This window comes from Malaclemys terrapin, chromosome 4, assembly GCF_027887155.1.
Source record: "Malaclemys terrapin pileata isolate rMalTer1 chromosome 4, rMalTer1.hap1, whole genome shotgun sequence".
Classification (NCBI taxonomy): domain Eukaryota; kingdom Metazoa; phylum Chordata; order Testudines; family Emydidae; genus Malaclemys; species Malaclemys terrapin.
This window is the reverse complement of record NC_071508.1, coordinates 95,755,984-95,782,683: the sequence shown is the minus strand read 5'-3', so window position 1 is coordinate 95,782,683 and position 26,700 is coordinate 95,755,984. Positions and strand designations below refer to the sequence as shown.

At 42.1% G+C, this 26,700-nt stretch overlaps 1 protein-coding gene across 1 annotated transcript in view; it reads right to left on the bottom strand.

Moving 5' to 3' along the window:
* Positions 1 to 4,123: 4,123 nt before the first annotated feature.
* Positions 4,124 to 26,700, bottom strand: part of KATNBL1 (katanin regulatory subunit B1 like 1) — a 43,812-nt gene continuing 21,235 nt past the window's right edge. Inside the window, exons 2-10 of the mRNA XM_054026678.1 lie at positions 25,640 to 25,764; positions 18,867 to 18,907; positions 17,990 to 18,269; positions 16,848 to 16,966; positions 16,577 to 16,627; positions 16,391 to 16,480; positions 15,557 to 15,646; positions 9,359 to 9,452; positions 4,124 to 7,256 (exon numbers count right to left, since the gene is read on the bottom strand). Coding sequence (XP_053882653.1) covers positions 7,224 to 7,256; positions 9,359 to 9,452; positions 15,557 to 15,646; positions 16,391 to 16,480; positions 16,577 to 16,627; positions 16,848 to 16,966; positions 17,990 to 18,269; positions 18,867 to 18,907; positions 25,640 to 25,750 — 909 coding nt within the window. The 5' untranslated portion in view covers positions 25,751 to 25,764 and the 3' untranslated portion in view covers positions 4,124 to 7,223. The remainder of the gene's footprint in view (positions 7,257 to 9,358; positions 9,453 to 15,556; positions 15,647 to 16,390; positions 16,481 to 16,576; positions 16,628 to 16,847; positions 16,967 to 17,989; positions 18,270 to 18,866; positions 18,908 to 25,639; positions 25,765 to 26,700) is intronic.

Below are 26,700 nucleotides of genomic sequence, written 5' to 3'. Positions count from 1 at the left end.
AGGGTATTCAGGAGCAGATATAATACTAGCAAACAATTTAAACTTTTTAAAAGGAATAAATTTCAAGATTTTTAAGTTACATGATACTTTAAAATGACTTGTAAGCAATTAAAAAAAATGACAGTAGGGTGTGCGCTTAGTCTAATAGTCACACACCTACACTGGAAGACTTAGAACATGGCATTAGCTTGAGTTTTGGACTCATTTTAATTATTGCACAATACCCATGCAGCTTATATCTCATTGCTTAAATTATACTACTCAGCTTTAAAGAACAGGGTGTTTGGATTGCATTGAAATTACTCTTTTTTTGCTAATGCATCACACTTACATGTAGAAATGAACAACTCGCCCTCCCACTTCCCAGAATAGACAATTAAAAGACCACGTTAAAGAAACAAAGTACTAGGAAAATGTAAAGCAGGCCTATTTGCAAAAAAACAACCAACCAACCAAAAAACCCACTTAAGACAGAATTGCTGGAAAATTGCTGTACATACAAGCCATGCTTACTATGCAGGAAAAAAAAAAGTTTTAAAATGGTAATAACAGCCAGTGGTCCATCTGCCCTACAGCTGCCTAAAGTGTTAGCAGTTGAGCTGAGACAGTGAACTGTAAGAAATCTTTAAAACATTTCTTCCAAGTAGACAGAACCCAAAATTGCACAGATTAGAACAATTGTGTGATCTGCATAGTATCTGCATAGAGGTGTTACTAAAAACACAAAAGCTACAAAAACACTGCTGCTAGTGCAACAAAAAAATTCTGTCACAACATTAAAAAATACAATTTAAAACTAGAATTACTGTGAATAAAATGCTAATCCCCTTTTCATCTGAATAAGTAGAAATTTTCATCTTTAGAATGCTTTGCAAATATTACCTACTTAAATCTTTGCAAACACCCCGTGCTATTAGCAAGCTAGGGTTACCATACGTCTGGTTTTTTCCGGACATGTCCGGCTTTTCGGCAATCAAACCCCCGTCCGGGGGGAATTGCCAAAAAGCCGAACATGTCTGGGAAAATGCCGGCTGGGCACTTCCCCTCCCGCGGCTGGTCTGCTCCTCCCCTGACTCTTCGGCTCTGTTTAAGAGCTGAGCTGCCTGAGCGCTATGGGCTTCAGGCAGCCCCCTTGCCTCCGGACCCCAGCCGCCGGCCGGGCACTTCCCCTCCCAGGCTCCAGCGGCGCAGGGTCCGGAGGCACGGGGGCTGCCCGAATCCGGTAGCACTCGGGCAGCTCGGCTCTTAAACAGAGCCGAAGAGTCAGGGGAGGAGCAGAGCCTCCGGCTGTGGCGGCTCTGCTCCTCCCCTGACTCTTCGGCTCTGTTTAAGAGCTGAGGGCTACGGGCTTTGGGCAGCCCCCATACCTCCGGACCCTGCGCCGCCGGAGCCCGGGAGGGGAAGTGCCCGGCTGGGAGCGCAGGGTCCGGAGGCATAGGGGCTGCCCGAAGCCCAAGCGCTACCGGCTTCACGGTTTGCCGGGCAGCCTCTAGACCCTGCGCCCCCGGCTGGGCGCTTCCCCTCCCGGGCTCCAGCTGTGCTGGGGAAGTGCCGGCCGGGGGCGCAGGGTCTGGGAGCTGCCCGTCAAACCGTGAAGCTGGTAGCGCTCGGGCAGCCCTTTTCGCGTGGCTGGGAGTGGGGGGCAGAGTTAGGGCGGGGCCAGGGCCCCGTGGAGGGTCCTCTTTTTTTATTTGTTAAATATGGTAACCCTAAGCAAGCAGTACTGTTTTACACAGAAGGAAAATGAGGCAGAGGTTAAAAGTGACCTTGCCCAAAGCTACAAAGCAAGACAGTGTCAGAACCTGGTTTAGAACTCCCGAATTTCTGTTGTGCAGAGATTCTCAAAACACAGGAACACACCTCCATTTCAAACGTTCAAGTCTGTGCGCAGAAGCAGACCTGAATGCCCACTGCAAGGTTAATTAACATTTGAATATTTTACATAAATATATTTGTGGGTTTATTGGACTTCTAAATTACAATCTCTAGCTACTGTTTCTAGTATTTTTTATTCTCCATAGGATTTTCATTTCCTCACTTTTTAGCCACTCAAATCACACAAATGCAATATCCTTACAGACTGCACAAACTAACTTCATTAAATGGGTGCTGAATGTTGCATGTATGGATCATGTGGTGTCACAGAACTTGCATCCTATGGTTAAGGCTTTTGATGGAGGAGACGAGACACTCAAATTAACAGCAGTTATTCTTGTATAATTAATTGTAAACATCTTGTAGAATATCAGATGTAGATTTTTTGGGAGGGATTTAATAGTGGTAAGTACTATGGCAAATAATTTTCTCAAATGTATGTTTAAAAGATCCATGTTAATTTAAAATGAGACATTCTGGTGGAGCAGGGACCATCTTTTTTCTGTGTCTGTATAGTGCCTAGCACAATAGAGTTGTAGGCCACGACTAGGTCTCCTAGGCATTATGGTAATATAGAGAATGGTATAGAACAAGGCTCTTTCTAATCCAAAAAGCAGGGACCATATGAGCTTTGGCAGTCTAAGTGTTCCCATGGTACTCTGCTAATGTACCCACAGCTGTTATCTAGAACAACTTCTAAGTTTGAGAGAGAATTTAGTTTCCATGTCCATTCAGTCCCTGTTCTTTGCCAAGGCTGCCAAAAAAGGTGCAATTTGTGAAGTAGTTTTTATGATGTGGATACCTGTTCACTAGGAAGCTGACCAAGAAAGACATCTCACATCTGTTAAAGCTCCCCCCCGCCCATGGTAAAGAACCTCAACTAGATTTGAAGAAATCTTATACAGAAGTTGGAGCAGTTTTACAACGGTGGTGTAATTTGCATGTTTCTGTATTCTCTTTTACCTATTGAGTCAATTTTTGACAAGGATATCTAGTCATCTAGTTTGTGTATTCATTAATAACAGGATATAAAAAAATACAGAAACAAATATACCATAGCTACTATACTCCCAACTTTCTACCTTTTATATTAGAGTTGAGAGTTTGGACACCCTCTCACACTGTCAGAATAAAATGCAGGCCTCTTTTAGATACATGTGGTGTGAAGCAAAGCTGGAATCCTGGGCTGTTAATCACTAACACAACAGAGCAAGTGAATCTTTTCTGGTCATTACTCCTTTGTTCTTTCTGAATAGTGCAATACCAAATCAACAGGAATGCAGCTTATAGAATGGAAAAGAACTATCAGAAGGGGGCAACAGTCTAGTTAAAACACTCAACTTCATAAACACACTCCTGGAGAAATCAGTCTTATGTTTTGGGATACCAAAACCACAGAAAAAATATTTATCTATGATATTTGGAAGATGTAAAAGCTACAGAATCTACCCTTTGAGGAATGCCCTTCTAGAGGTTTATTATTTTAATTGCTATTTAGGAAAAGGTATGTTCCCTTAGCGCCTTCAAAATGAGTTATACAGCAAAGCTCTCTTTTGTGCCCACTTTGTTAACATTTTGGCTTTTCCCAAGCTCAGTCTTCAGCAAAGTATTAGTAGAACTTAGGCATGAATTCATATACCAAGTTTAAATTGGTTCTTTGAGAGGTTGCTTTTGCATAGTTCAAAGTTTGCCTGAGGGCTTCTCCATCTTCAGTTTAGGGAATGAACAAGCTGTTTTGCAATTCATGTCAAAAAACTCTTACTAGGATAGCCTCAAGCCCTTTCTGTGAACATTGGAGTGAAAGAACATTCTCCAATGTGAGGTCTTGTTTTTCAGATCTCATTAATTTCATATCAAGGGATGTAATATAAAGAACACATGTGTGAGAGCCTCAAGTAGATACATGCTTTTGTCACATGACGAACTCTAAAGCTTTAATCCAGCACTTGGAAGTTTTCTCCTCAGTGAATCTGGTATGTAAAGCAAGCGTATGAAGGCCTACAACATTAAAGAAGTGAAAGCGAAAAAGCTCACTATTTCTTTTTACCAGCTGCAGCTCACCATGAGTAACTATTATGAGTAAAGATGTTGGGGGAAAAGAAATGGCACAATAATGATAGTCTTGCAGTTGACCAATAAGTATCAACTGAGGGCAACAGAGTGGAAAGGGAAGTTTATTTTCTCACTGAATTATTCATTGGTCCAGTAATGACTCTTGAATAGATAAATTAAGACAGTCACTAGACAATGATTTTATAAGTTTATACAAATGCTGACATTTTTACCCATTGTATCACTTTTTTGATTTGACATTACACACAATACATTCCATTATAGCACATTCCATTCCCAGCCAGTTGTGAAAAGCAAATAGCAGGCAGCAGACCAATCCTGACAACCTGCAAATAAGATGTCCTCCCCCCCCCCTTTTTTTTTTTTGAACATTTAACTAGTTCTAAAGCAGTCAAGATATATATTGCTGGATTGATAAATGAAGCTTTGGTTAGAATTCTGTTGATACCAATGACCAAGAATTTTGCTCATTTCACAGTCTAGTGGCTCCCTAACAGTCACAAATTAAGAGATGCACTCATTCAGATAAGGCACGGATGTGAAAGACACTGCGTTTTTAATACTGTACTCCCTTATAAATGCTGCGGAAGCAGAACTTTTGGTGGAAAGACATACATTGTTTACAAATCATTTGCCTAAGTAGGTTCTCTAGACAATTCTTATCTTTACTGCTGGCACAAGGGATACAAGAGACAACCCCTCTCCTCTTAATTAATCTGGTGAGAGATCAATGACCACCTGCAACATTCATTTGGAACCAATGCCTTTGTTACTATAGTATCCAGCTTGACTGACTAAAAGATGTGCATTTTATGTATAGTAATTATTCCAGTCAGCCTCTGAAAGGCTTCCATTCATTGAGGTTATGGATAATTTTCTTTCTTGCCACCAAATCTAGGAGAAAACCTAACAGTTTTCATCTCTTTTAGGAGCTCACTACCCTTACAGAATGATTCAAAAACTCTAGCAATTGCACATCAAAACAAAAATCAAAAGAAAGGAATTTAAAGATCATCTTTATGCATAATAGAGGAGCAGTAAAGCGCACAAGAACATCTTTACTTTACAGTTTCTCTAAGTATTCGTTCTATAATCCCAGTTAACACCCTGGAAAGTGACTAGTTTTAGCAGGAAATTCGGTTTCAAAATTACATAAGCATGAATTACAGTTCTTGATAAACCTCTAAAGATAGATGGCATTCAATTCTTCTAGTGAAAGGAGAACTTTGGTTCAAATTAACTTTTTAATTCTATTAGTTACAGTAATCTGAATAAATTACAAAAGCTCATTAGTGAAGAAAATCCAACTAAGGTCTACTTCAGAAATAACATCTCATAAGAACAAGATCATTGGATGATGTCAACAGGTAAATTTAACTTTCCACAATTATATCTGAAGTTGTCCTAGAGCAATGTCAAGTTTGGGAGCTGTTCTAAGTCTCTTGTTCCTTAGGAGGATAGTGTTGTTGAGATGTTCAGAGCCTTTGGTGGGTTAAAGGGTATTTACCTATACAAAGATAAACATCAGATTGAGAAGACACTTTTCTACTCTCAGAAGTTAGCGACCATGATCATGCAAATTAAACTCAAAATGAAGTAATACTCTAGAGCCTTATGCTTCCCACAGTGAAAATTTATACGCTAGTGGTTTCATTTGCAAAGCAGAGGAGCCTCTACCCATGTAGGGGAAGAAAAAAAAGTTTGGCAGTAGACCCTTCTGTGCTAAGTTGCAAAAACACACCTATGAAGCTACAATAATTATAATTGCTGATTTAAGCACGAAGACAACTTCCATAATATTTTTAATTAAAAAACAAAGGTAGTCATTGGCTGGGTACATGCTACAGATCTACATTTCAGCTTCTGTTTTAAGTGCACAGTTGGCACTTCACAGAATTTCATTTGGACAAGCATTGTCACTAGTCACAAAATAGAAGCGAAAGTTGCCAGTCTAAAAACCCTAAGATCATCCATAGCTGTTAAGTTAGAGCAGTTAAACTAAAATATCAATCAGCAAGACAAAATATAGCTGTAAACTGTGCTACTGAATTTGTTCCATTGTGGATTCATTTAGATTTAAGGTAGCTTGAATTTATCAGGAAAAACCAGACTTTTAACAACTAATTTTGTAAAAGCCATGTGTTAACTTTTGTTAGAGGAGGTAGCCTACAAGTTGTTAGATCTGAAAAAAATACAGGTCTATTCTGGCTGTAAACACTGCTAGAGCAGTAGATATAAATATCTGTAATAAAAAGTAGTGTGGAAGAAGTTGTAGGGGAAAAAAAAAAAACAGGTAAAATTATCTGAGCTTCAAAAGGAAAAACAGTAGAAACATTTAGTACATTTACTCATCTGTGTAGTTTAAATGATATAGAACTGAAGATTAATACATTACAAATCCACATACAATAAAAAAGTGTTAGCTGTATAAATTCACCAGTCTGTTGACATTTGCAATAAGCATTTATCCAAACAAATTCAGGTATTTTTATATGCTAGTTATGTCATATACATCTGATGATTCTCCAAAGAACAGATATAGTGGAAATATTGACTTGATTAAAAAAAAAAAAAATGTGCAAATGCTTCACAAATGAGTTTTACACAATGTGAACCCCTGATTTTTATAGCAGTTTTTCATGTCTTGATTTGTTGATTCTAATAGATATATTTTGTATCTTAATAAATTGGCTTTTTCAAACATTAGTAATTAAGGCATCTTGCTATATACAGTTTCTCAATAGTGCAAACAAAACCATCTTTAATAATTTGATTAAAACAAGATACTAAAACATTTCCAAGTTTTTTCAACATAACTGGAAAATAGCTGCACATTTTAACTTTTCTTGTGAAACAGTTTAAAACCCTCTTATGGCGGCGATTGGTCTTGTTGGTTCCTTATAACTGGTTCTGCAGTTTTGTGTTCACGATGGCAGAATTTATATTCCTTTATGCAATATCGCAGTGAAACACAGCAGCACTTAAAATGACTTTACCAAGTAACTGAACAAATCCCAAATACAGCAAAGGCATATAGTTTTCATAGTACACTTTCACCTCACTGAAGTAAAAGCTGCTCCTATCAGGCATTTTTCCACTTCAATGTGAAGTAGATTGTTAGGATTTTGTTAGTGGTTTCATTAAACAGTTTTTGAAAGTCCATTCCTCTTCTGCCAACAGTTTTTAGAAGAGATATTTTGGAAATAGTGTATAAATCCACAGATATTTAAAAGGATTATTTAGCCAAATATGCACTCCTCAGTTCTCCAAGCATCTCAGTGTAGCTGTAATAAATAAGCACCTACATCCTGAAAAGGAGAAAGAAGAAAAAAGTTTGTCACATTAATTCAGTGCTGAAATAAAGAATGCATAAGGTAGGATGCATATTGTAATCATTTCAAAGTATACTACAAAGATATTGTAATTTGCACTGCAGTACTGCCTAAGAGCTCTAGTCATGGACCAGGAGCCCTTTGTGTAAGGTGCTATACAAACACAGAACAAGTAAAAGTAAGGCCCCAGTTTATGACTATTTCAAAGTAAAGTACAGGCAGGATCCTGTTTGCTGAAAAGTACATTGGACCAAATTCCACAGAACATCAATGTGGTCTATTTCCCTTCTCCCCCATGCACACTCACATCTATGGCACATAGCTGAAAATACTCATGATGTAAAATTACTAGACTATTTTCAACAATATTTTTCTTCTGCTATGTTCTCCAGGCATCCTGGCTCCACTCCCTAGGTGTCTGCTCCCCAGTGTTGTACAGGTGGGCTAAGAACTTCCTTCTCCCCGCACATGGCACAGAAAGGGGACGTGTTTGTAGCCAGCGTCAATGGCTCATCTCTGGACTTCAGTTACTGAGCTGCTCTTCAGTTAGCTTAGCTGACCAGCTTAACTTTTTTTTGCCTCCCACCGCTTCAGGGCTGCAATCTGGACTCCAGTTCTGCCTCTTTGACCCCCTACTGCCTGGCTACATGGAACACTGCAGGGAGCATGCACTCCTTGTGGGGAAAGCTGGAGTGCAGCTACAGGCAGGTCCCAGCAGAGCAGGAAGACATAAGATATCAGGAGTCTGGATGAAGCAAAACGGCAAATTCCCTAATCATGGAATTGTAGAGTTCACAAGGCTCCAACTGAGATAAAGGAGATAGGTCATACCCTAACATAATAGCTTTAGGGGTATCTGCAGACTCATGAAGACAACACTGAACTGATTTACGCTCTGGTCCTTTATGGTTGCCAAGATAATTTTGGAAACATTAAGTTAAAAAAAAAAAAAAAAAAAAGTGTAGCTTCTGGAACACAATTTTATGACAGAGATGAATTCTACAAAGGGTCCTGACTACAAGCAAACACCAACACTGCTTCCTCACAATAAAATGCATATTCTTTTGTAAAAAGTAGTCACTGCATCTCCATTTTTTCCACTCCAATGAACAGGCAGCTAGTGAAAAGTTGTTTGGTGGGTGAGGTAAGTACTATATGAAAAGCTCACAGCTATGCATTTCTAAATATCCGTCAGTGCAAACTTCCTCCCCTCCCAGGTTTGTCCTCTTACCCTCTTTCTTGGGTTCAGAAACCTCTTCTTCACTCCATTGCTCAAATCATGCAGCTGAGCCAATGCCTACCCTCCCTCCTTTCCCATACTGGATCCATGGCAGAGCTCTCCTGGGAAGAGGGCTTTGCCTAAGTGCAGCCCTGTGGGTCCCAAATTGGTTTGTGTGAGGAGTACATGGTCCTACAGCTCTGACTGCAAAGAGCAGCACCCGCAGAATTGGGTGCGCAGGCACTTGTCCCTTCAGTGGGCCTGTCACTGTACTAGGGTGAAGAGTTGCAATGAACAAGCAGCAGGGGAAGGCAGATATTTAGCTTGCTTTAAAAAGCTGTGGGCTGCTTTCCCCAGCCCTGAAACATTTTAACTATCAAGCTTGCTGCCCTCTCTTTGTCCAAACCCAAAGATGCAGCAGGTATTTAAGATTCTCTACCCTGCAATACACATATATTGGTATGTCAATATTTAGAAGCATCTCTCTCCTTTCCTGTTCTACCTACTTATCTAGGTTTTTCTACTGCACTCATAATATCCACGTGCCTTACTAGTATCGGATAAAAAACCCCAACATATCTTTCTCTCCCCAATTGGGAGGGATTATTTTTTCCTCTGTAAATAAAATGTTTATGGGAAAGCCAAACTAGATCCCCATGTCACTGCTAATAGATGAAACTGTAAAGCAGACATTTGAGATTTCTCCAAACGAACTTTTCTAATTTATATGAACATTAAATGAAAAATATTTCAAGAATCTACATCCTGTAACACTTGTGGGATGCATACAAATTTGATGTCAAGTTAGATGGATATTCAGTGTTACATGGATTACTGAACATTATTGGAAACAAATTACCTTAGCTATATTACCAGTATATCCTGGAACCAGAGTTAGATGATTTTCTTGTTCCCACAATCCACTTAATTGTTGTTTTAAAATCTGAATATTTCTGGAAGAGAAATGTAGACACTCAGTCACAAGTGCACTTTGTATTTATCTGAATGTCACTCTGGTAACAAGTGTTTTACGGTAAATATGCCCTTAGAAGCCTCGGTAATAGAGAATGTTATTCTACATCACATTACTGGCAATATCAAGACAGAATGTAGACTTCTGAACTTATTGTTTAAAGTGAAGTTCACCAGTTTTTGTATTATTTTCATTTTTTGTAGGAGTTTTGCATTTATTAAGACTGCAATATAAAATCACTGAGAACCTTTACAAAAGGAAAGTTTTGAAGAACACTGCTTGCTTCACAAAAATAAAGTAACTTATTTTTAAAAGTCAGACAAAGTAATTAGAACATGCAATATTGTGCAGAAGTAAGATTTACAAAACACATAAGAGGAGGTTACTTACTGTAACTGGACATTCAAGATGTATGGCCCCTATCTGCATTCTACATGTGGGTGTGCACGAGCGCCATGCGCCTGAGTCCAGAAGTTTTCTCCAAGCAGTGTCCGTTGACCCACACATAAGCGGTATGTCTCCTTGTGTTCCTGACCAAGGGCACAAGGGGCACCGCAGGCCGACGCCACTCCAGTTCCTCCCTTCATCGCAGTGTAGTCAAGTCCGAAGCAGAGGGGAAGGAGGAGGGCAGGTAGCAGAATACAGATAGGGACCACACATCACAAACAACTTCCACTTACAAGAAGTAACCTCCTCTTCTTTGAGTGATGGTCCCTATGTGTACTCCACATGTGGGTGATTTGTGAGCAATGATCAGGATGGCATTGGGTGTGAGGAGGCTGATAGTAGAGCCATTTGCAATATAGCTCATCCCATGGCTATGTCCGTGGCTACCATGTGATCCAGGGTACAGTGTGTTGTAAACGTGTGTACAGAACACCACATTGTGGCTTTGCCATGGAATGACAGCTAACGAAGCCAATGAAGTGGCCTGTGCCCATACAGTATGAGCTGTAACACCTCCAGAGGGTGGGAGAGGGTTGATATTTTGTAGCATACCAGGATGCAGCCTGAGACCCACTTAGAGATCCTCTGTGAGGATATGGCTTGCCCCTTGATCTTGCCGCCATGGCCACAAAGTTTTGGTGACTTTCGAAAGGGTTTAGTACTTTGTAGGTAGAACATCAAGGCCTGTCTGACTTTGAGGGAGTGTAATCTCTTGTTTGTGGGGAGCCATGTGGTTTTGGGCAGAATACAGGTAAATGGATAAACTGGTTGAGATGCAATTCTGACACAATTGTGGGGAGAAGTTTGGGGTGTAGTCTCAATAAAAGGTTGTCTTTGTGGAAGATCATTTAGGGAGAATCTGCCATCATGGATGCTAGTTCACTGACCCTTCTGACTCAAGTGATGGCAACCAGCCAGGAATGCCACTTTCATTGAAAGGTGGGTCATGGTACAGGTTGCCCAAGGTTTGAAAGGTGGTCTTGTGAAAGCCAAGAGGACGAGGTTAAGGTTGCCAAATCCACACCTCAGTGGGACCAGTGAAATTTTGATCAGGTCTTTCATGAATCATACCATCATAGGGTGTGTAAAGATGGAGTATCTGTCCACTGGGGGAAGGGGAGAAAGGAAGGTGCTAGGTGCCTCCAAGTGCACATGGATCAAGCTGAGAGCTAAGCCCAATGTTTTCAGGGCAAGGAGGTAATCTAGAATGACCAGGATGGTCACCTTGTCTGGGGAATGGTGGTGTCAGTGGGCTCACTCCAGAAAGTGACACCACTTCGCCTGATATGTTCTGGTGGATAATTTTCTGCTCTGGTTAAGGATCTGCTGGATCCGGGCAGAATATGCACAGTCTATGTCAGATGCTCATCCAAACACCAGACTGTGAGGTGATGTTTGAGCCTGCCCTGGTCTTGCGTGAAGATCCGGGAACAAAACCGGAGCCCGAATGATGGTTGGGTAGAGAGCTTCAGGAAGTCTGTGAACCAGAACTGTCAGGGACAGTAGAGTGGCATGAGGATGATGGTGGCTCTGTCCCGACACACCTTCCTGAAAACTTGAGGCAACAGGGGAAAAGGAGGGAAGGCGTATCGGAGGTTGCCCATCTCAAGGCGATGCTCTCCTGATCCCGTAGAGTCTCTTCCCATGGTGCCCCTGAAGCAATACTTAGGGAGCTTCTGATTCACATATGACAGAAAGAGGTCCTAGGTGGGGGTACCCCACCATGTGAAGAGGGTGGTCAGTGTAGTTCCCATTGTGGAGAGTCCTGCTCAGTGCTTCTGCCAGGGAATTCGGGGTGCCTGGAAGATAGCCTGTATGGTCACCTGGTTTCTGATGCACTAATTCCACAGTCTGACTGACTCTGAGCAGAGGGAATGAGACTTGGCCTCCTCCTGCCCCCTGCTTGTTGATTCAGACCATTGTGGCAATGTTGCCTGAAAGAATTTGTATGTGGAGATCATGTATGAGGGAAAGGAAGGCTTTGCAGGAAAGACGGACTGTCCTGAGTAGCCTGGCTTCCCTCAGTGTCCACGTGACCTGCACCATGCAGTGGTCCAGGTGGGCACCCCATCCTGGAAGGGAGGCATCCATCATGATGGTGGCCTTCGGAGTGGGAGGGTTGAAGGGGAACCTGATCATGACCTTGATGGATTGGATCACCAAACAAGAGAGGTCAGAACATCCAACGGAACAGTGACTCTGGAGTCTATGTGGTCCCTGGTCAGCTTGTAAGTCAGGTGGAGCTAGGTCTGTAGAAACCACAGGCGGAGTCTTGCGACGGGCATCATGTGGGTGCAGGTTGCCATGTGCCCCAAGAGAGGCATTAGCAGACTATTGTGTGGGGTTTGTTGCAAATGTAGGCAATCAGGGTGCTCATCCTTGCAAAGCAATTTGCCAGGACGAAGGCCCATGCAGCAACTAAGTCCAGTCTCCAATAAAATGTATTGTCTGCACGAGTGACAAAATGGACTTGTCTTCATTCACACAGATCCCTAGGGAGGCCAAGAGTCTTTGAAGAGATTGGATCGCGGAGAAAAATTGTTGTCACAAATGTCTCACTAGGAGCTAATCATCCAGGTAAGGCAGTGGTTCCCAAACTTTAACAGCCCGCGAACCCCTTTCACTAAATTGTGACATCTCGTGAACCCCCTCCTAAAAATGAATATTTTCAGGGATTTAAGTTTAAATTTCCTCAGTGTGATGGATGCCCCAAATGCCTGGCCCCGCAAGGAGCGCTGGGGTTCGGGCTGCCGGCTCCCCCGCTGACAGGGGAAGGGCTCTGGCTGCCAGCCCGAACTGCCCGGCCCCACTCTTCCTGGGGCTCGGGCTGCCAGCCCTGTATGGGGAGTGCTGGGGTCCAGGCTGCCGGCTCCCCCGCTGACAGGGGCGGTGCTCGGGCTGCCAGCCCCAACTGCCTGGCCCCGCTCTCCCTGGGGCTCGGGGTGTCTGCCCTGCAACCGGGTCCCACCTGCTGTCTCCAATACCCGGGGTCCTCTGTCCGCCATTAGTGAAATTTTTCTGGCGAACCCCCTGTAACGTTCTGCGAACCCCAGTTTGGGAACCACTGAGGTAAGGGAATACCATGTGACACTAGCATCTCATCTGAGCCGCTATAACCGCAAATACCTTCGTAAAGACCCATGGTGCTGTCACTATTCTGAAGGGAAGGATGCAAAACTGATGGTGTTGACGTCCCACCATGAAACGAAGGAATTTCCTGTGAGGCAGACTGATGTCTATATGAAAGTGTGCATCTCACGTAGAGAGCAGTGAACCAAGCTCCCTCCTGGAGGGAGGAGATTATCGATGACAATATAATCACGCGGAATTTCAGTTGTCTGATTAATGTATTTAGCTGATGAAGGTCCAGGATTGGTTTCTGCCCTCTGCTTTTTTTTCAGGATGAAGAAATATGGTGCGTAGAATCACCTTTCTTTGCATTAAGTGGGACACCCTCTATCACACCCTGTTTCCTGCTGAAGAATCAATTAGCCACGAATTTCTGCGCAGCACTAGTCCGGTTGCCAAGGAATGGGAAGCAGTGTTGGCTGGCATCCACTGCTGTCTGGAGAGTCACCTTTGCCACCTGTCTCCCCATATTCACTTGGGCCTGGAACTGGGCCTGGTCCCACACAGGGAACTTGTCCCTAAACTCTGCCAGCCTGCCATACATGTTGAAGTTGTACTTAGCTAGCACAGCCTGGTAGTTCACTATGCAGACCTGCTGATGAAAAGGCCTTTCTGCCCAGGAGGAGTAATCTGGAGTTCCTGGTGCTGGAGGATGTCCAGGAGATGATGTTGAGGGTCCTGGACTTCCTCCAGCAGAATCTGCAAGTTGGTAGCCACCCGTGCAGGTGTTCATAATACTGCTGATCATCTGGTAGAGAGAGTGACAGAGGGATGACTGCCTCAACTAGTGATGAGGCGGCTCTGGTTGGAACCAGTGATACCGGTTCCACGTCTTCCTCCTCAAACTGACAGAGCTAGCGGATGTGTGTGAGAGGAACGATAAGAACCTTGAAATGTGCTGGGAATACGTAGTACAGGTCCCAGGGGTTCCCGTATGGGCAGAACAAGCAGTCCATTGGTCTGGGTGGGCCCACGGGGAAGCAATACTAGGCTTCCCTCGGGGGGCCTAGCCGGGTGGGTAGGGGTACCTCAGATGCCTGTTCAAGCTCCTGTGAGGCGAAGGCGAAACTAGCTGGGCTACATCCTGGAATTCCTCAGAGTCGGACGACGGTTCCATTGGAAATGGCAGGATTGTTGGTACCAGAAGGTCCCAGTCTGATGAACATGGAAGGGGCCTTTCCTGCAGCAGGAGCAGCAGTTTGTCCTCTGGTGTGGGGATGTCCTGGAGAATGGATGGGCCTGAGAGGAGTGGGGACTGCAGGTATGGCAGGAACACCGCCTCTGGAGATAAGAACATCTCTGAGTCTGTGGAGTGCCCATGGAGACCCCAGAGGGAACCCAGTTCCATAGTCAGGTCTGTTCTGTGCGTGTGGTGACAAAGTGGCACTGATGGAGTATCCAGAGCTGCAATAATAGATGGGCACGCTAAGTGTCCTAGTACTGAGGCCACTGGTGGTACCGAGAGATCCTGCTTCTTCTTAGTCTTACCCTCTGGCCGGGTGAGGGGTGGTCTTTGGCATCGGTTCTGCAGGATCTGCTTGTGACATCTCACCTGACCTGTAACAGCTTAGGGAGGGAATGCGTCTCTTATGGGCTGTCTGCTGTGGGGATCTGCTGCTGTGCCCATGGGAGTGTTTCTTGTTCTTGTGGTGGGACTTGTCCTTACTCATCAGTGTTGGTAGTTCTGCACCATGGCTTGTGCTCAGCAGGGCACCGCTGGGCTGTGGAGGCTGCTGGTCTAGAGGGTCTCCTTGGCCAGGATTTGAGTGTGTCTGTGGCCTCATTGCCTCTTCCAGCAGGAACCTGCTGAGACGGAGATCAAAGGCCTCTTAAGTTCTGGGCAGGAAGGACTTACAGATGTTACACTTTGCCAAGATGTGTGCTTCTCCCAGACAGTATAGGCACTGTTGATGCTTGTCACTGATGGAGAAGGAACAAGGGCAGGAGACGCAGTTCTTGAAGCCTGGGATCCTAGGCATAGTCTCTGGATGAGAAGGGGTTGAGTCTCCCGACTGGGGAAGAATTATATTAAACTATTCACTATATTACAACCATAAATAACTATATTAACTATCCTAAGTATAAAACTATTTACAACAGTGAAAGGCAACTCTCTTATCTGGATAAGAGCGAAGGAGGAATACAGGTTTTGACTAGGGTCATGCGGCAGTAAGTGCAAACTGGAGTGATTTTGACTTGCACTACCCCTTATACCCTCGGTCAGGAGCACGAGGAGATGTACCGCACAGGTGCAGGTCAATGGACACTGCTTGGAGAAAGCTTCCGGACACAGGCGCATGGTGTACATGCATACCCACGTGTGGAATACACATAGGGATGATCACTTGAAGTGAAGTTTTTACTTTCAGGTTATCATATGTTGCCTGAAGCTTTTTCATTTTGGGAGAACACATGAGCCCTTGTAATCATAGGACAAAACAGTCTAAATAAATGTAATGCAGCTTATGAATAACTACAGTAATGAGTGACAATACATGATATACTCACCCATCTTTTACTTTTTCCATGTGTGCAGACAGTTCTGACCACCATCTCTTAATGACAGCTAGGAGCCAGTTTAGACCAACTATCACATATCTGTAACAACATATTTAGATATTATGTACCTACCCCCCCCTTTGGTGCAGATAGATGCCATATCCACCAACTGAAAGGAGAGGTAAACAGACTCCCTTTTACTTGAGGGTTAACTAAAAGATTATATAGGATAAAGCTCAGAAGGTGGCACAACACAACTGGAAAATCATGAAGGAAAATAATTTCACATTTTAATTCCTTTATGTATTTTCTATTTTGAAATGCTGAGGCAAGCTCACATAATAAAGGATGTTAAGATGTTCTGCATCAGAATGTTCTGTCAGTGAGTTTCATACCTTGGAATCAAGACTTTGGTGCTGGGTCTACAAGATTTTAGTATTTGTGAATACATTTTGAAACAAGGGCAAAGACAGCTTCTTCCTCTACAGCTGTGGAGAACCCTTGGCTAAAACAAACAAAAAACTGCACTTTTTGCACCACTTGGTGACTGGGCCTGGAGGAAATGGGGATAGGGATTTACACCAGAAGAGTAATCCCTGCAGAGAGCTTCCTGCATGGAAGCAGTGGGGAAGTGAACAGCGGGAGGATCCACTACTATGCAGGGATACTTCTGTGGGGGAGTTGATGGGAAGAAAAACGTATCAGTGCCCATGAAGACTACTTTACTCACTTTGGATTGGAGTAGGAGTTCATGACCAAGAGTCTTGTGGGGAATGATTCTTTTGAACCATTCTGAAGGTTCTGATATAAAGAATTAAGATGGTGATTCATTTTGATACTTACTCTTCATATTTGCTTTTAAGCAGTGATTTTACTAAAGGAAATAGATCTACACAGCAGCCAACTGAAATATATGGTTTTTCTTCCTGTAAACTAAAATAAAGTAGTGTTAAAGTACATGAACTTGGATCAATTCTTTTGAACCCTGTTCAAACTCCCTCCTCCTGAAAGTTTTTTTTTTTTTTTTACCTGCTGGTAAGTACAGGAAGGCAATCTACTACTACGCCAAGATCCTGTATCCTAGAGACATTAAGGAAAAGTAGGTTAGATTACTAGTTGATTATGTTCCACTGTGTAATTCCACTAGGATTAATTTTTAAAAACCATCAGGAATTGTAGCTAAATTACAAGTTGTTTCAAGTTAAGAAAGTTCACAGTGATGCAGCAGCCTTGGGATAGCTACTGCATTAGAGAGCAATTTAAAAAATAAACTTAAAAAAACACAGCACACACAGTTTACCTCACTAAATAGGCTATGAGTTCACTTATACTTCTTCTTCTCCAGAAGGTTAAAGCTACATTCAGTCTCAGATTTCTACTAAAAAGAACTTGTGCCATAGTATCATGGTCCTGAGAAACCTGTATTTAAGAAACAAAAAGGTTTTCAAACTTAAATATTGGTTAGTTATTGCACAATGAATTCCTGCAATACAATAAAGGCTATTACACTGACATAGCTTTTCTAAACAGATGGTGACAAATCTTATTTGTGTAGAAGGAATTTTAAATTTTTGTAATACAGGTAAATTAAGTAATCTTCAGATGCAGGGGTCCAAGACACTAAGCATTTTTTTTAAACCAATAACAGCTCATAAGCATCCCTTTAATAAAAAAATATGCAACACAAATAAGATGTATTACTCTGGTCCATAATTTTCAAAAATGGATGCCTAAAGTTAGGTATCCAAGTAAGTGGCCTGACATTCAGAGATGTCAAGCACCTGCAAATCTCTCCGACTTCCATGGGAGCTGCTTGATGTCCAGCAATTTTGAAAAAAGTCATTGTACTTATTTAGGTGTTTAAACAAGGATTTAGGAGCCTATTTAAGAACTCATCACAGAAAATCTTGTCCCTGTACTGTATTTTAAACCTATACATTCTGTTATATACCTAAATACAATACATCTTTGACTGTAACAAGAGAGAAACACTTTGGAAGATATTTACTGCATTACATCATCCACATCTCTGAATACATGTTCACTTAGGAAGTAATGCAGAGAATCTACACAAATATAAAGGGCAGCATTTAAGTGATTTTAATTATGGCTTTCTTTCAGGTCACTCATGAAAATTTATTATGGCATACATGTTATCTGGCCTTCTGAGCCAATTACAAGAAGTAACACTGCACGCCTTCACAGGGCTTGGTCAAATACTCCTGTGAAGTATCTGCTTCCCACCCACTCATTCCCTGGCAGAAATTTACTTCCAAAACACTGCCTTTAACATTCACTTCTTTTATTGGTCCATGAGTTAAGAATAATTACAGTCTCTTTAAAAACATTTGCAGCTAACTTAAAACCAAAATGAAAATAATGGACTGAGGTGATCGGCATCAACTGTATTCAAAAGAAAAACTTTTGCAAAACTTGACTTACCTCTGAAAAAAATCCACTGTATTTTGATGAGGGACCTTGTGTTTGAGAGGAGCCAGAATCACTGGTATTTAATAAAAGCGTATGACTGTCGTGTAGTTTTGCCGGCAGATTACCTGCACAAGCCAGTTCATTTTCCTTATTTGCCATGTCACGGCCCCTGACTTTAGGGAACTGTTTTTTTCTGTAACAATGTTTTGGAGTATAACAGTGAACTTTTTTTTTACAATATACTACTTTGAAAAGAAAAGGGGAGTTGGTCACAGTTTGTCCAACTGTTGTTCTGCAACGAGAGAATATTCATGAGAAATCAAGTAAAATATTATGTATAATTCAGAGTAATTAAACACTAAGATATTTTAATGGATTTAAGCCTTAAACCTAGAGATTATTTTAATCAAATGATTTTATTTTCCAAAAACAGTAATTTGCTCTCTTTCTGAAGCTTTAAGACTTTAATTAGGTCATTGGCATAGTGACAACTTCTGTTAATATCCCTCCCTGTATTTATCTGAAGGCTCATCTCTATTCCAGGAATGAGAATAATTCAGGCAACAAAATTGAAGGGTTGATTTATGCCCTCAAAGCAGAGTTCCTATTTTGGAACTAATCTGATGGCTTTCCCTTTGGTGTGGCAGAAAGCTCCCAGGAAAGAACTTAAAATCCACCCCAACAATGGAGTTGTTGACTACTACTATTCCTATAAGCTTTTGAAGGACCTTATATAGAAGTACAAGGATCCCAAATAATTTCTTGTTTTTATTAGTATTTTTAAAACATCAAAACACAAAGATCCAAGAAACAGTTCTAAAAAGTGATGGCTTTGCCCCCTTTTCCCCTCAGATTCTGTCCCCCAGATTCTAAACAGTAGCTCTCCTACCTGTTTGTGTAAGAAGCCAACTGTTTTGGAGATTTCTTACCCTATGGAAAAACAGTATTATAAGAAGCCTTAAGAAACAATTCCACGGTTTAACAGAATACCCCCACTTTTATTGCTTTACTAATGTTTTTCACCCCCCAACTGAGTATAGCAATGGCCTTTGTTAACTTTTTCCACTGGCTTGTATCTGTGAAAGATGCATAGGTTTGAAAAGGTGTAGCTGCCCCTCCACAGTTATCCTATGAGCATCTTGTTCAGAGATTGGATTGTGATGTCTTTGGTGAGTGGTAGGATTGTGACATCAGAGATAATTTCCCTTTTTACAAGTGTGTTGGAGGAATGTGATCAGTATAAATTCTTTAAATTTGGTAGTGAGATTGTGATAAAGAAAAGTCACCTATATCAAATTAATTTACAAGGCACAAACCTTTTCAATATATTGGTTGTCAGGATTGGGTAAGGATGGAGGCATAAAGACAAAACATACCGATTTATAGCTAGTTGTATACACTAATCTTGATTATTCCAGCTTCACCTATCTGGAACAGGTTCATGTACCAACATTCATACATTGAATAAGTATGGATAATCAAAGGAACTGCAAATATCCTTCAAGACTAAATCAAGATTTTGCTGTATAGATTAGACAAAACTTTTAAAAATTAAGCATATAAATGTTTGAAGATAACTAATCTTCATTACAAAAACCTTTAATATGAAAATCACATTCTTGACAGTAATTTTCTCATTTAAAAATTAACTTGTGAACTCCCACTTTATTTTAGTATTTGTAATTTCTAGCCAGTAGAGATTTTTAAAGAGGATGAAGGTTCCAGAGTGATAAAGATTAATATTTTTATATGAACAGGTATTATGTTCATAAGACTTGCAAAACTATATAAAGATTGTCCAATTGCTTTAATATTCTATTTAAATCTATTGCTCATGATAAAGTCTTCAGGAATTTTGTGGATATATTCAATTTAAATTTAAAATTTATGTTAACATCCACTTAGGGTTTGTCTACATGAATGATTAGTTTGCAGCAAGCTGGGGTGTGAATATACCATACACTAGCCTGGAGTGGACTAACAGTCCCTGTGGATCCTGGTGACATGCATTAACAGTTCAAGAGTGTGCTCTGAACTAGGGCTGTTGATTAATTGCAGTTAACTCACGTGAATAACTCAAAAAAATTAGTTGCAATTAAAAAAATTAATCACTGTTTTAATGACACTGTTAAACAGAATACCAATTGAAATTTATTAAATATTTTTGGATGTTTTTCAACATTTTCAAATATATTGATTTAAATTACAAAGTGTACAGTACTCACTTTATATTATTTTTATTACAAATATATGCACTGTAAAATTATAAACAAAAGTAATACTATTTTTCAATTCACCTCATACAAGTACTATAGTGCAGTATCTTTATCATGAAAGTGTAACTTACAAATGTAGGTTTTTTTGGTTACATAACTGCACTCAAAAACAAAACAACGTAAAACTTCAGCGCCTACAAGTCCACTCAGTCCTACTTCTTATTCAGCCAATTGCTAAGACAAGCAAGTTTGTTTACATTTACAGGAGATACTGCTGTGCTTCTTATTTACAATGTCACCTGAAAGTGAGAACAGGTATTCACACTGCAGTTTTGTAGCTGACATTTTAAGGTATTTACGTGCCAGATATGCTAAACATTCGTATGCCCCTTCATGCTTCCAGAGGACATGCTTCCATGCTGATGACACTTGTTAAAAACAAAACAAAAAACAAAACCAGTTACCTTTTCTGTAACTGGTGTTCTTTGAGATGTGTTGCTCATGTCCATTACATATTAGGTGTGTGTGCTTGCCACATGCACTAGTGCCGGAAGTTTTTCCCATAGCAGTATCCGTAGGTGACTGGCTCTGGCGCCCTCTGCAGTGGTGCCCTCATGGCACGATATAAGGGGCGCTGCTGGCTCACCCCACCCTCAGTTCCTTCTTGACAGAAACTCTGATAGTGGGAAAGGAGGTTCAAGGACGACTAGTTGTAGAACGGACACGAGCAACACATCTTGAAGAACATCAGTTACAGAAAAGGTAACTGTCTTTTCTTCTTCGAGTGCTTGCTTACGTCCATTCCATATTAGGGGACTCCCAACCCGTACCCCTGGAGGCAGGTAGGACTTCACGGACATGTAGATTGCAAAACAGCTCTGCCAAACCCGTCGTTGTCTCTGGCCTGCTGAGTGATGGCATAATGTGCCATAAACATGTGGACAGAGGACCACGTCGCGGCTCTGCAGATGTCCTGGATAGGGATGTGTGCGAGGAAGGCGGCTGAGCTCTAGTCGAGTGGGCTCTGATAATCGGCAGTGGCGGGACCCCCACTAGATCATAACAGGTCCGTATGCAAGAGGTGATCTAGTTGGAAATCTTCTGTGAGGACACCAGAAGGCCCTTCATCCTATCTGCTGTGGCAATGAAGAGCTGAGTCGATTTATGGAAAAGCTTGGTATGCTCTAGGTAAAAAGCCAGGGCCCTTCAGACATTCAGGGCGTGCAGCCGCCTCTCCTCACTGGTCTTGTGTGGCTTAGGACAAAACACCGCGAGGAGATGTCCTGGTTCATATGGAAGGTAGATACCACTTTCCACAGGAAGGCCAGGTTGGGCCTCAACTGGACCCTTGTCCTTGTAGAAGACTCTGTATGGCAGTTCTGAGGTCGAGCTTTAATCTCAGAGACTTGCTTGCTGATGTCACTGCCACCAGGAAAGAGACCTTCCATGACAGGTGGGAAAGGGAGCAGGATCCCAGCGGCTCAAAGGGTGGGCCTGTGAGCCTGGAGAAGACCAAGTTAAGAACCAACTGTGGGACAGGGAACCGTACCTGCGGAGAGAGTCTCTTGAAGCCTCTCAAGAATCTGACCATCACGTCATGAGAAAACACCATTTGGCCCTGGATTGGCGGGTGAAAAGCAGAGATGGCCACGAGATGCACTCTAATGGAAGAGTGTGCCAGGCCCTGGTTCCTCAGATGAAGCAGGTAGTCAAAGATAGATTGTATGGAAGAACATGAGGGAGAAATGCCATGCTTGGACGCCCAGCGGGAAAATCTTGTCCACTTGGCCAGGTAAGTCAGTCTGGTTGAGGGCTTCCTACTCCCCAGGAGGACCTGCTGGACTTCATCTGAGCAGGTCCGCTCCTCCATATTTAGCCACACAGCATCCATGCCAAGAGGTGGAGGGACACGAGGTTGGGGTGCAAGAGCCAACTGTGGTCCTGTGACAGCAGGTCCGGTCGGTTGGGCGGGCAAGGGCTGCTGCCAGGTTCATGAGCATGCCGAACCAGTGCTGGCGAGGCCAGGCCAGGCCAATCGTGATAACCAGCCTCGGCAGGACCAGCCCCACAAATGACCCAAGGGCTATAAGCGCCACCCCAGCCACCTGCCTCTGCCCTCTGCTCCATCGGGCTTGACCTGTAACAAGCAAGGGGCCAAATGGTCATTTTGAGGGTGCACCTGAGGGCGGCCTACCAGGCTTTTCTCCAGATCCATCTTTCCCGTGTTCTCCAACTGCCTTTCCCTCCTCCTCCCTGCCTGGAGGGCTATAACTTCGGACTGCTGGGTCCGCAGTACAGTGGAGCAGGGTTATACACTGCAGTTCCTTTCTACCTCCCCTTTCCACCCACCTTCCCCACCCCTCTTCAGGGACCCCTCTCATGAGAGTCTCCTTGCGCAGAAAGTAAAGGGGTTGCTGCAACTGGGTGCGGTGGAAGAAGTTCCTCTCAAGTACAGGAACAAGGGGTTCTATTCCTGGTATTTCTTAATCCCAAGGGCAGTCTGTGACCCATCCTGGACCTGAGAGACCTCAACAAGTACCTAAAGAAGCTAAAGTTCTGCATGGTCTCCCTATCTTCTATCATCCCCTCCCTGGATCCAGGATGTCCTCACTACTTACCAATATTAAATCTAATATGGCATCACCTCTTGTTGATTCGGTGACTATTTAGTGAACAAAGCTGTTGGCTAGCACCTCCAGCAATATCTGGGCTCTACCATTAGTAGCACTTGTCCTCCAATCTATATCTGGGAAATTAAAGTCTCCAATAATTACACAGTTCCCACTAATATTTTTTTTTCATTAAAATATTAAAGTTCTAACCATATCCAGATTGGATACTGGGGGTCTGTAGCAAACCCCAAGCACTATCCCGGGGGGAGGCTCTTCCTTTTTCTTCCAAAAAGTGATTTTGTCCCAGACTCTCTTTTACTCATTCCATCACTTATAATTTCTCTACAGTCTACCTAGTCATTAGTATACAATGCTACTCCACCACCTTTACTTTTATTTCTATCTTTCCTGAAAGCACATACTCTTCAATACCTATATTCCAGTCATGACTGTCCACTGTTTCTTCATTATCCCTATATCATCTGGTTTCACTTCCTGCAGTCACTTTACTGACAGTATCTTCTACCTGTTATGGTTATTGGTACTGGCACCATCTTTCCTCTGTTGTCCATTCTCCTACCACGTGTTGTTCCTTTTTCCATTGCTGTATCCTTTGTTACTTGATTTTCCTCCTGCTCAATATTAGAATCAGGTGTGGAGACTACATGAACATCTCCCCCAAATTCCTAGGTTAAAGCTCTTTTAAATTGGTTGTGCCTCTCAATGGCAGAACATCCCTAAGCTCTCCTTAAAGCACCAATGCCTGAACTACTGACAGGTTGATAGTCAGTCTTATCTCGCTTACACTCTCTTTGTCCAGGGACAGATAGAATCCCACTGAAATTTAACTGAGCTTCCACTTCTTTAAGTGACTTCCCCAGCCTGGTGTAGTCTTCTTTGATGTATCCCAGGGAGACTGTAGCAGGCTCCTTTGTTTCCATATAAAGGATAAGCAATGGATTCTTTCCTGCTCCCATTAGGATCCTCTTCAGACTCAGGTCCACATCTTAGATCCCAGCAGACAACACACCCTTCTTTTCTCCAGATCAGCTCTGGTGACAAGCCTGCCTCCTCTTCTTAGTGGGCAGACCCCAGTCATGTAGATCTGTCTCTTCCTGGTGTTGGTGCAATTCTCTGGCCTTCCACCATTTGTTCTTTCTGGATGCAGTCTTCTTGTCTTCTGTTCTTACCTACAGTCTTCAAGTCATCCTCTATTCTCCTGGGGTTCCAAACTATGTCTCTCTTCTTGTAGGACTAGCCACTCTTCTCTTCTTTCTTGCTCTCTCATCTTCTGTTACTGACTACTGTGCCCCTTCATTTTCCAGGTCAGCACAACTGTTCGTAGCTCTATTTCTCCTTCACTAACAGGTATTTTCCTCTGCCTTGTTCTCATAGTCACATACTTCCACTGGCCACTTTCCCCATCCAGCAGTCTACCCTCATAGTTCTATGGTCCAGCATGCATCTGCAAGTCTTGTGTTTTCCCTTCAGCCTCTTCTCTCCTTCCCTTCATCATCTGCTCAAATCCTCTTAAAAACTCAACTACGGAGATGCAGCTAGAAACTAACCCTTAGATATTCTTTTCCATTGCATCTATCAGGTGGCACTTCATACAAATGAAGCACCTTTCAGGTACCCTCTCCAGAATAATGTATATCCTGCAACTTCCATGTAGTCATTTTCACAGTCTCTTCATTTCAGTATAATTGATGCACCTCTACCCCGATATAACGCTGTCCTCGGGAGCCAAAAAATCTTACTGCATTATATTGAACTTGCTTTGATCCACCGGAGTGCGCAGCCCCACACCCCACCCCCAAAGCTCTGCTTTACCACGTTATATCTGAATTCGTGTTATATCGGGGTAGAGGTGTATTCCCCTTTTGTGTCCAGCTTGAAGAGCGTGGTGGAACATATCTCAGTGTTTGGGTGAGATGATGTCAGGAAACTGGTTGAGACTCAATCCAGATGACACTACAAAGGATTACGGTGGTTTGGGAAAAAACTGCCAGAGGATGTTTAAGGTGATGCCCACTTTCATAGTTGAAGGCTTCTGTCTGTAATTTGTTATAGAAGTTTTTGACATGGGGTCTGTTTAGATTCCCAGCTGCTTTTAGATGATCAAATTGCAGCAGTAACCAGAGGACTGCTTTCTTCCAGGCAGGTCCAGATGCTGACTTTGCTGTAAATGCTTCTCTCATCTCTAGATCTAACGATTGCAGAACCCTAGATAGTGCTGCATCTTAGAGCTATTCAGAAACTGAAGTTACTGTACAATGTGGTGGCAAACTTGTTTAAGCTCCATGGTTTGCACTGGTACCTTTTGGCTTCTAGGTTTTATTTAAGGTGTTTTGAACCTATAAAGCCCTATCTACGAGACTGGTTCTCTTTCCATGCAATACTACCTTGATCAGTGGATGTGTTTAAGCTGGAGCTTTCTTGATTTTATAAGAGTCTCCAGTGGTAGGAATCTCCACGAGGGCCCTCAGCTTTGGACTCACTCCCCCATCTTGGTGGGAAGAGCACAAATTTGTTGACCTTCATTTAATGTTGCAAACCCCATCTTTTCATACAGACATCTGGGGAGGGCTGAGGTGACTGGGGCTTGGTTTCTTTTGACATTCTCAGCATAGGGAGATTTTGATTTTGTAATGGTGTCTTGTTGGAGAGCTGTTTTGTATTTGCTGCTTTTTTTGTTATGACTATATATTATAATCTTGGGACAAAAATCACTGCATCGATTTAAAGTTACAGCTAAATTAACCAGCATCAAATTTATAGTTTTAGGTAAATAAGTTTACCCAAGGAAATAGTAACAAAGTAAATAAACTTACCTCCTTCATGTTCTTATTAGTGGAATGAGAGATCCTTTTTCTGACATCAATGTGATGACCCTTGGTATGCAACAGGTTCCATTTTCTAACATTGTGGGCTTCAGATGCCATAATCTCCTAAATCCCTAGTTTTCAAGACAATTTACAAATTAGGGAATTGAATTTTTAAATGTCAGTGAATTTTAAAAATTCAGTTTTTTTACTTACAGATCTTGGAGTGTTACAATTAAAAATAACTATACAAATCCACAAAACATAGGGTAATTTACAAAATTTAGGGGTGCCATCATTTAGCAGACATTAAAATGAGGTCTTATCACTGGTGGCAGTCATTGAGAACATATGATGTTCCACCCTTTGTCTACTTTATTTGTAAGCATTTAGTGGGAGGAACCTTATCTAAGGCACTTGGGAGACTGGTGCTGCCATACAAAACAACAAACTTTGGATAAACACCTTGCAACAATAAGTAATTAACAAAACTGCATGGCTAATATTTTATGAAAAAAGTGTTAATTTGATTTCAAACTTGATTTCAAGGTAATCATTTCTGCTACTAGCTCACAGGGCTATCATCTGGAAGAAAATCTAAACAATTCTACCAGGAAAGAAAACACAGACAGTAATTGGATGCAAGAGATTCAGAAGGGAAGAAAGAACATCTAAGCTCTATACAAGAGGGAAGACAAAATGGGGGGGGGAGGGGGGAGTGGAGGGGAAGGAAGAAGTTAGATACATTTTGAGCCTAAGTCTCCCATAACAAAGACCTACCCACATTTGGTAAGTAGGTGCCAGCTTCAAGTTCACTGATCTTTAAAATCTTTTCACTACTAATTTTTAGCATGCAACATTAGGTTATAAATAGACATCGGATAATGCATTTCATTTAAAACCTATAGCTTCCCCCCCATACATTGCCTAGAAGAACATGCCAACTGTAGAGAGATGCAAGTATTTGTTAGTAATAAGTACAATAGCCAAACAGTTCTGTAGAAAGTGCTTACCAGGGATGTTTAAATTTTTACTTGCTGCATACAATATTACAGAAAAATGACAAGTTT